This window comes from Neltuma alba, unplaced genomic scaffold, assembly GCF_004799145.2.
Source record: "Neltuma alba isolate B1F8T4 unplaced genomic scaffold, ASM479914v2 tig00012135_pilon, whole genome shotgun sequence".
NCBI lineage: Eukaryota > Viridiplantae > Streptophyta > Magnoliopsida > Fabales > Fabaceae > Neltuma > Neltuma alba.
This window is the reverse complement of record NW_021636686.1, coordinates 14,554-24,925: the sequence shown is the minus strand read 5'-3', so window position 1 is coordinate 24,925 and position 10,372 is coordinate 14,554. Positions and strand designations below refer to the sequence as shown.

The following is a 10,372-nucleotide window of genomic DNA, read 5'->3' as shown; positions in this document are numbered from 1 at the left end:
TTTATCTATTTTTACAAAATAATTATTATAATAGTCGTATATATTAAAAATTTTAACTAATATATATAATTAGTAAAACATTTTAAAAATAACTAACTTAACAAATGTTTTTAATTCATTTAAATTATTTAATTAGTTTTTATATTAAGAATAAAAAGGTGTGTATATCTTTTTCTTTTTCCAGAAATTTTGAGATGGAGTACTCTCAAAGTCAAAGGTCAAACGTCAAAAGCCCCATGGGTCAATTGCTCGGAGAATCCAATAGCAACGACAACGTTTTGGTCTTTCAACTTGGACACTTGGCAGTAGGGTCCACAAGAGGTCGAATCTACAGGGGATTTTCATCGGACGGTCTTCAAGCGGCTTCTATGGAGTGCCTGTAAGCACCGGAAAAATGGCGGAGCACTAGTCTTCCCTCCCTTCCCGCCTTTATTCAGTTGCCCAAAGTGACACTTCGGACATTCTTGGGGAATCCAAATCATTTTCTGAGGCAGAGCGATGTGTGGGAGAGCTCGTTGTACTCTGAGAAACGATGACTTCCCTCGGGCTTGTCATCGCAGTGGTCCCGTTCGTTCCGTCAACATGGACCGGTTAGCTTTCTTTTTTTGTTTCCGGATCTTACTTTGCTTTTGAAACTATAAATAATAGGTTATTCTGGCTTTGTTTTTCCAAAAAGAAAATTCTTATTGTTTTTAGTCGTGACTATTTTGTCAACGGTCGAGCAGCCAGTTAAAGAGAAATGAAGTTGGGGATTTTATGTTTGCTGCCACTTTTGTGTTCACTTCATATGGGTTCTGAATTTGATTTCGAACTCGTAAGCTATCGAGCGAACTTGTGATATTGAATTTGGACGCATGATCAGGTATAGACCATCATATAATGTATCTCCGGGATATAACTTGCCAGTAGTTCGTAGAGACGATGCATCTGATAGCGAAGGATGTGTTCTTCATTGCATGAAGTGGGGTTTAGTTCCCAGTTTCACCAAGAAAACAGAGAAACCTGATCACTACAAGATGGTAAGTTAATACCTCTTTAATCTGGTTAATTACGGGCAGTAATAATTTCTTTATTTATTTCATATGGGAGGGGATTTGAAGATGAGTCTTCCTCGTAATGGTTGAAGTAGTTCAATCTGAAATCTTCCCGTCATGTCTATGTATAATATCGTTCTAATAATTTCTTTTCTTTTTTTTCTTTTTTTTTTTTGGGTGAAAAAACGTTCTAATCATTTCTCGTTAGCTTCCTTGTTTATATTTTTAAATATATGTTTTTATTTTTTCCCCCTTTTCTTTTCCTGCAAGCTATGAGCAATTTGCTGTTTTGTTCTTTCTGATATTTTTTGTTGGGAAAATGACATATCTTTGTAGTTTGATACTCCATGGCTTGGAAATATCAGTTTAGTACAAAAAATGTACGATGGTATATGTATCAGGGTGTTCTTGAATAATCCCTAGAGTTCTTTAACTTCAAGAAAAGACAGCAATAAATCATACCCCTTGAGTCGCATTTATTTATATTACTGTGTGCTATGTATTTCAGTTCAATGCTCGATCTGAATCCGTTGGTGAAAAAGCTTCATTTCGCCGTCTTCTTCCCAAATGCAGGTGCCTTGTGGCAGTAGAAGGGTATGTTTTCAATTATAACCATTTTATGAAATCACAATATTTTATTATTGTCGGCTTTTGCATGAACTAGAAATACTTCCTATTTATTGAATAATTCTTTCAAAATCCTGTTGATGTCTCCTCTAAGGCTTTGATATTGCGGTATGCATTTCAAATTTTGAGGTATAGATAAGATCTTGGTTTATTAATTGCCTTTCAAGTCGATTTTGAATTAATAAGTTTCATCATAGTTGAAGTCATAGCTGGCTGGTCTGGTGGTTAATTTTGATATTCATCCTTATAGTCCCTGAGCAGCTGCACTGAGTAATAGCTATCGGAATGCATTTCCATGTTTGGTTTGTCTTTTTGTCCATTTTTGAGCTGGCAACAAAACGATATTAAGGATGAATCTTTACGAAGAATGATTGAGAGGAAAATTTCATACTGCAACCTTTTATTCCTGAATGCATAGGTCATATAATCTGTCAGTAGTAGTAATAGCCTGATAGTAAATATAACCAGAAAACAGAAATAAAAACATAGTTTACACGTATAAAACTAAATGTGTCGTGAAGGTAGATATATTATATGCATTTTCTACTTACTTATCATTGTAGTCTATTGTGTTTCTGATGGTTCCATTCTGTCAACCGAGACTTATATATGCATATATTTAAGATTTTATGAATGGAAGAAAGGTGGATCAGGAAAACAGCCCTACTACATTCACTTCAAAGATGGACGCCCTCTTGTCTTTGCTGCTCTTTATGATTCTTGGCAAAATTCTGAAGGTAAGATTCCTGAAGAAAGATGAAGAATGAGATTTGCATTTTATCTCAGGAACAACAATATAAATATTGCTTACTTTTGGATGAAGATAGCAATATTCTTTTCTGCAGGTGAGATGCTTTATACATTCACTATTCTCACAACCTCGTCATCTTCATCCCTCCAGTGGCTGCATGGTAAGCGGTGCACTCCACTCCTGCACGTTGACATGGCATAAAATTTTATTTCATTGGCTTTGAAAACGCTATGTATGTTCAAATGATATAAGAAATCAATAGCAACCCCTTATTATGGTTGTAAGCCTATGTCTTTAAGATAGTCTGCAAGTTGTCCTTGCATGAAATTTTATCAGCAAATATGGGAGGCTAATTCTCTTGCATATTATTCTATTTCTCCCTAGCGATTTTTTCCATGCCGTGTTCCCCAGTGGCGTTTTCCTGTGCTATCATCTTATTCTATACGTAACAAGTCCATTCTGCTTGGACATTTTGGTCAGACCCAAAAAAGAAAATCTACATTATTTTTCTCCTGTAAGTACTTTGCTAGAAATTCGGATCTCTATCTCTGTTCTTACAGAAGGAACTATAACTTTCATAAGTAGTACAAGATCTTTGGAGGATTCTATTGATACATCTCTTCTGCAGCTTATTAGCTTATTTTGCTTTCTTGGTCTTGGAAAAATTCCGTGTACTTTGTGTGCTCTTTTTTGTCTTGTAAAATGAAACACTTTGCTTATCTAAAGAACACAGTAATATGAAGTCCAATGTACATTGAAACCAACGGATGTCACTTAATCCTTTTGTTTTCATGAGTTCGAATTGCTTGGCAGTTGGCATATCTTTAGATATGTTGATTTACTTATACCACTGTCGTAGGGAAATTTCATCTTTTGCTAGAGAATCATTACCTTAATGACTATGACTTACATACGTTGACTATATTTTAATGTGCCTTTGTAGATAGAATGCCTGTTATTTTAGGTGACAAGTGTTCTACTGATTCCTGGCTAAACAATTCTTCCAATCACAAGGCATTGCTCAAGCCATATGAGGAATCTGATTTGGTACGAACTTTTGCAATGAGAATTTGAGGCAATAAATGACTTTTCCATGTTTCTCTCTTTTTCTCTCTTTTCTCGGGATGAGAGTTGTAGTTTTTGTCTTCGTGAAAGGAAATTTTTTTCCTTTCTTGACATGAAAGCTATAAAATATAGTTATTTAATTATTACAACTGCTGCTGCTGCTATTGTTGGTATTCCAAATTCTTTAATCTGCAGGCTTGGTATCCAGTCACACCTGCAATGGGCAAGCCATCTTTTGATGGACCTGAGTGCATAAAAGAGGTGCGTCCTGTTAAATTTCGTTTGAGATGGAGATTACTTGTTAGAATATGGAAAATAGAAGTAGAAATAGGGGAAAGGGGGAAGAGAGGGAAGAGAAAGAGTAGAGAAGAAGAATTCTAGAGCCAGAATCTGTAATTCTAGAAAAGAGAGAAGAAGAATAAAAGAAATAGAGAGAAAAGAAGAAAGGAAGAGGGAGAGAAAAGGGAGAGACTAGAACCAGAATCTAATTCTAGGGAAACAGAGGAGAAAGTTAGGAAACTGTATAATCATTCATTCATCCACGTCATTGATAGAATACATGTCTAATATTGACAGCCTAATACAGTAAATGCAAATAACTACTCTTTTCTAAACATATAGAACTGACATTAACTGACATTATCTTAAAATAACTGACATAGGACATTTGTAAAACTGACACTAACTTAAAATAACTGACATAAGACACTTATGATGGCTAATACAAAATCACATAATAGACATAAAACATAAAACATAATAATAGTAAAGGGTGCTTGTTCCTATCATTACTGGTTAGAGAAAACTCCTAGAATTGGATATCTCAAATATGGTTGATAGCATTGGATTCAAACCTTTAGTTTGGTAAACAAGGCACCTAGAATTGAATCCAAGCCTGCTATTGCATTAGATTGCGTACTTTTTTTACTTGTAGTGCTTTTAATTTCTCCTTTGTAGACTGGAAAATAAAATGCATAGAATTGCCAAATATTGCGCTCTTTTGTTCCGTAAAGTAGAAATTTGCTGAGAGGCAAAGTTTTGGCCAGTAGTTGGATGCATACAGGTCATCCAGAAAGCTTTGATAGCAATGTTCTTGTTGTTTAACTAAAATAAAATATGCTGCCGTTTTTCTTTGTGGCACTATTTATTGTCAATGATGTGTATGGGACCCATGTTATAGTTCGGAGTTAGGCTTAAGTAGTTAGGTAAGTTAAGTAGGAATTTGGATAGGGTTACAAGTTTGAGTATTTTCATTCTTCTTGTGTTAAACTCAAAAACATCCCATGCATTGTTGAAGAAGGGGCGACATACAATTCTGCATAATTTAATTACAATCAATTATCCATATTTAAATATCAAAATCAACTTGACTATTATTTTATTATATTCCTGTTCTTAATATAAAAGCTAATTAAGAGTTGGATTTATTTATAAATATAAGATATCAATCCATTTGTTTTCTAAATTTATAATTTCTTTCTTAAAGTATCTCTATTAATTGTAAAGAGTTTCCATCAAAGAGTAGTTTCGATGCATATAATTGAAGAAGGTAATTTAAGAAAACCAACACATATTTGTTGCAAATAACCAACTTAGCTAATTTTCTTAATATCTCCAAATTAGTTATCAAATTATATTAAAAACTGGAGGTACCACCAGGGTGTATATAGTATTAATATGAAAAAATTTAGCACTATCTTCCTTAGCAATAACAGGAAGTAAAAATGTTAATTGTTACGTACAAGTTAAAATTAACATCTAAAAGCCACGTAATTAGCATGTCATTTGTCATGCAAGGTTAAAAAAAAAAAAAATGGAAGATGATAGAGACATAGAATAGAAGTATTATCATGTTAAAATGACATGACTTCAGAAGCTAATCTTAAGTTATATCTAAGACCATCATTTTTTTCTTTGGTAATGCTTGGGCAATTATTGTTGGGGGAGTTATATGTAGTTTTCTTTTTTTTCAAACAAGAAAACGTAACATCGTCCCAGGTTGATTGATCATAATGATTTGTAGGATGTTCAACTTCTCATAGTCCCATGTTTCTCAGATTCAGCTAAAGACAGAAAGGAATGCTTCGATTTCGAAGTTCTTCACAAAAAAAGGAGCTGAAGACTCAAAGCCAGAGCAGAGAGTACCAAGTCATGAACCTGTCAAAACTGAAAAGCTGCCAAAAACCCAGAAGGAGGAGCCTGAAACTGAGGAGGGAGATGATGACAAAAAAACCAGAGAATGTAACTATGATAAAGATGATGTTGCAAAGCACCACATCAAGCGTGATTATGAGGCCTTTAAAGCAGATTCAGAGCCAGCTTCTCATGAAACTGTTCAGGAGAGCACAAGTCCTGTGAAGAAAAAGGAAAAAGTGAAGAATGCTGCGGATGATAAACAATCATCCTTATTTTCATACTTCGGAAAATGCTAATCTAGCTTGCTGTTGTGTTAAGATTTCTGTGTTTGTTTTGTTCTATCAATGATGTGAATCATGAAATGTCGCTTTATTTTGGTTGGTGTAGGCACATTCAGTAACGCTTCTTACTATAATATTCCTCTAATCTTAATGTGGGGCCTCTAATCTGTGGTTAACATTCGAGATCTGACAGAACACCCCCCCCCTTCGTGGGTTCAATGAATTTTCCAGGTTCTTTCTCATAATTTTGAAGTCTGTAAATGATGCATCCCTGAAAGTATTACTCCCAACGACAGGTAGATTATTATCTGTCGCAAACTGCCCTTGCTTGCCAGTAACTTTCTGTCAACTTCTTTAACAAATTAACCGGAAGTGTGTAAAGATTCGTTAAGATGCTAGCGCGCGTGCCAAGGCATGAATACCAGAGCACAAATGCAGTTATATGACAACGCAACAATTTATGTAATTTGAAGTTCATTTGAAGTGCTTTATTCATTTCTAACAAGGAAGTGTTTGAGTAGAAATCAAATCATGATTTTAAAAATATTTTTACGATATACGAAATAAATACGTGGAGGAATTTATTTCGTTTTGTGGAGAAGCACTTTTAGGTGCTTCCACCTTCTAAATGCATTTTACATATAAATTATTATTTGCATGCGTAAATTGATATTCAGGTTCTTTAAAACACTTTTTGAAAGTCCAACCTAATCGAATCAACTTGTGTACTATATTTATATGCATTTTTTTGGGGTAAAATGTAAATTGTTTTCACTTGAGAATGATCGGCACCTGGAAATTTTCTTAAATACAAATTTGTTTTAAAGATTTAAAATTATAATAATATTACCCCTTATCGTTAAAAAAAACTAATATTGATTATTGAAATAGTAATATTAACCGTTAAAATTTTTAACGACAAAGGTAATCTTGCTACAATTTTAAATTTTTGGAATAAATTTGCATGTAAAAAATTTTTAGGTGTTTAGTGTTCTTAAATGAAAATTTTTGAGGCAAATTTGTACCTTACCCATCTTTTTTCTCCAAAAGTTTTAATGGCTCTGGAAAACGCACGGAGGGCAAAAATTAAAAGAAAAAGAAGATCAATATATAGATGTTATAACATTTTACATGAGCGACAGCAGTTAAAATGAAATTCCTGGGTTTCTCCTCTTTTTTTTTCTTGCTCCTTAATGAACCCTTTCTTGTGATCAACAAAGCGGAAAGAGCTGGGGACGCAGTAATGGCAGATACCTACAATATACCTCAATGAACTGTCCCTTTGGAGCAATCTCCATTATGATCTTCTTCAACATCCTCAGAGGCCCCATGACCCCCCACTGAACCACCGGCCGTGATCCAAGGCAGAACCCCCGCCGTCGATTCCCCAGCAGTATAGTGCAGCCTCGCCGTCGCCGGAGCCGCCTCCGAGGAAGACACCACCCAGCCAGCAACGCAGAGCTTGAAATCATTGATATGGCTCTACTACCTCTCTTAAGCATATTTGATATGATTTAGCTGATGCAGAATCGTGGGTAAGTAATGTATATATAACGTGAAAAAGATAGTTTTGTTGATAATGATGATGAAGATCATAATGGAAGCAATTATAACAATCGTAATGCTTTAGGAATAATCCTGGTGTGCAAAATATTAAAGTAAGGCCCTCAAAGAAACTCTCTTATTCTTCTCTACTGGTATAGGGCTATGGTAGTCATCATTGTGAAGAGTAGGCTCAAGATCTTTTTAAATCGTTTTCGAGCTAAAAAGAGGTTCGATCGCAGATTGTATATGCCTCACTCTCTATTATTTTAACACTTACTGTGCATTATTATCATCGTTATCGTATCAATAATATTACTTTCAGTTATAATTATAAGAACTCGTTTATATACAAATAAGATCTTAGACTACCTCTGGTTCTTAATATAAAACCTTATTTGATCTTTATTTTAGTTTTAAATATAAGACCCCAATCTACTTTGTATCTCATATTTACTCAATTTTTTTCTAAAATAGTCTTTCTAATAATTATAGTTTTAGTCAATACACTTGATTAGTAAAGATATTTTAGGAAAAACAATACCTATTTAGGACAAATAACTAACTCAACTTATTTCTTTAATCTCCTTAAATTAGTCAAATGGCTCTTATAATTAGGATCAGAGGTAGTAATTAGTATCGGAAGTAGTATGTTAGTCTTATTTCAGAAGCTGGTTGATGGTTCTTTATGAACATCGGTTTTGGTTAGCTTTATACATGCAACAAACTTTATTCTCCTGAATCAAGCTGGTTACATGAATCGCACAATAATACTATATACTGTTAATGACCAAATCTTTGATAAATTTTTAAACAAGAGATTTACGTTAACCTTATAAGAGTTATAAAAATAATTTGGATAAATTAAGAAATGTAAATAAATTACTTAATTTTATTAAATATGACATAACCTTTATAAAATGCTCATATGTAACATTAAATTATATATTAATTTATAATGTAAATAAATTAATTTAAAAAATAATAAATATAAAAAATAAAATAAATTAAAATTTTATATAAAGAATCAAAATTAATTTTTTAATCAACTCCTATATGCCAGTATCTTAAAGCAAAACATCATTGACAACTATTACATCACTGTAGATTTTGTTGACTTAGGTGCTGTTAAAATTTGGAAAAATCACTAACAGGTCCCACAGAAAGCAATTTATTACTCTGAAGTCCTACGAAATGTCAAAATCACTAACAGGTCTCAAGGGACCTCAGAGTAATATTTTCGTTTTGTAAAATGACATTACTGCCCCTCATATTTCAGATTCACATTTGCTCCGTCATTACGAATTATAACCTCAGCAGCGACTATTAACAACCTAATGAGAGGGCGTTAACAACCCTAGCAGTATCCGTTAACAACTTACTTTATAGAATTATAGAATCTCTACATAAGAGTAAATTATAACCAAATAATATAATACAACAACTTTAACACTAAAATGGGAAGCTTTTTGATATCATTAAGAATTTTAACTAGATCCAATAGGATTATAGTAATATTTTAATGCGAATATCCATTTACAATCTCAACAGCGATTATTAACGACCGAATGAGAGGGCATTAACAACCTAAGCAGTAGCCGTTAACAACTTACTTTATAGAATATATAACCTCCGCATAAGAGTAAATTATAACCAAATAGTATAATATAACAACTTTAATACTAAAATTGGAAGTTTTTTGATATCATTAAGAATTTTAACTAAACCCAATAGGATTATAGCAACATTTTAATGCGAAGATCCATTTACAACCTCAATGGTGAGTATTAATAACCCAAAGAGAGCTGTTGACAATCTAGGCAGTATCTATTAACAATTGACTTTATAGGATAATATAACCTCTAACAACTATATAAGATTAACTTTAAGACTATTTAGTTATAGTTTAGTTAGTTGTAGTTAGAAGTTATATAATCCGATAAAGTTAGTTGTTAACAGACACTGCTAAGGTTTAACAATTCTCCTTAGGTCATTAATACTTACTGTTGAGGTTGTAAATGGATTTTTACATTAAAATGTTGCTATAATCCTATTGGATTTGGTTAAAATTCTTAATGATATCAAAAAGCTTCCCATTTTAGTGTTAAAGTTGTTGTATTATACTATTTGGTTATAATTTACTCTTACGCGGAGGTTATATAATTCTATAAAGTAAGTTGTTAATGGATACTGCTTAGGTTATTAATGCCTTCTCATTCGGTTGTTAATAGTCCCTATTGAGATTGTAAATGAATCTTCGCATTAAAATATTACTATAATCCTATTGGATTTAGTTAAAATTCTTAATGATATCAAAAAGCTTCCCATTTTAGTGTTAAAGTTGTTGTATTATACTATTTGGTTATAATTTACTCTTATGCAGAGGTTATATAATTATATAAAGTAAGTTGTTAACGGCTACTGCTTAGGTTGTTAATGCCCTCTCATTCGGTTGTTAATAATCGCTGTTGAAATTGTAAATGGATATTCGCATTAAAATATTACTATAATCCTATTGGATCTAGTTAAAATTCTTAATGATATCAAAAAGCTTCCCATTTTAGTGTTAAAGTTGTTGTATTATATTATTTGGTTATAATTTACTCTTATGTAGAGGTTATATAATTCTATAAAGTCAGTTGTTAACGGATACTGCTAGGGTTGTTAACGCCCTCTCATTAGGTTGTTAATAGTCGCTGCTGAGGTTGTAAATCGTAATGATAGAGCAAATGTGAATCTGGAATATGAGGGGCAGTAATGTCATTTTACAAAACAAAAATATTACTCTGAGGTCCCTTGGGACCTGTCAGTGATTTTGACATTTCGTGGGACCTCAGAGTAATAAATTGCCTTCTGTGGGACCTGTTAGTGATTTTCCCTAAAATTTTTGTATAGATTCTTCAGCCAAGTAGGTTGAGCCTAGGTAGCTACAACTA

The 10,372-nt window shown here is 33.0% G+C and overlaps 1 protein-coding gene across 3 annotated transcripts; it reads left to right on the top strand.

Moving 5' to 3' along the window:
* Positions 1-390: 390 nt before the first annotated feature.
* On the top strand, positions 391-6,110 carry LOC114723386 (putative SOS response-associated peptidase YoqW). Of its 3 annotated transcripts, none has more exons than XM_028909580.1 (8): positions 391-590; positions 863-1,019; positions 1,543-1,628; positions 2,286-2,398; positions 2,507-2,572; positions 3,356-3,459; positions 3,673-3,738; positions 5,535-6,110. In XM_028909580.1, the coding sequence occupies exons 1-8, from the start codon at positions 499-501 to the stop codon at positions 5,907-5,909; spliced, it is 1,059 nt and encodes a 352-aa protein (XP_028765413.1). In that variant the 5' UTR covers positions 391-498; the 3' UTR covers positions 5,910-6,110. The 3 variants fall into 3 exon arrangements, with proteins under 3 accessions (XP_028765413.1, XP_028765414.1, XP_028765415.1); XM_028909581.1 differs by having other exon boundaries at positions 5,501-5,709; XM_028909582.1 differs by lacking the exon at positions 5,535-6,110 and adding an exon at positions 4,494-4,639.
* Positions 6,111-10,372: the final 4,262 nt, after the last annotated feature.

What these genes read in the sequence shown, in the direction of transcription:
- LOC114723386 (XM_028909580.1), top strand. Translation starts at nt 499, where the DNA reads ATGTGTGGGAGAGCTCGTTGTACTCTGAGAAACGATGACTTCCCTCGG. An exon ending in ATCCCTCCAGTGGCTGCATG is followed by an intron (nt 2,573 to 3,355) that starts GTAAGCGGTGCA and finishes GTGCCTTTGTAG; the next exon opens with ATAGAATGCCTGTTATTTTA. An exon ending in GACCTGAGTGCATAAAAGAG is followed by an intron (nt 3,739 to 5,534) that starts GTGCGTCCTGTT and finishes CATGTTTCTCAG; the next exon opens with ATTCAGCTAAAGACAGAAAG.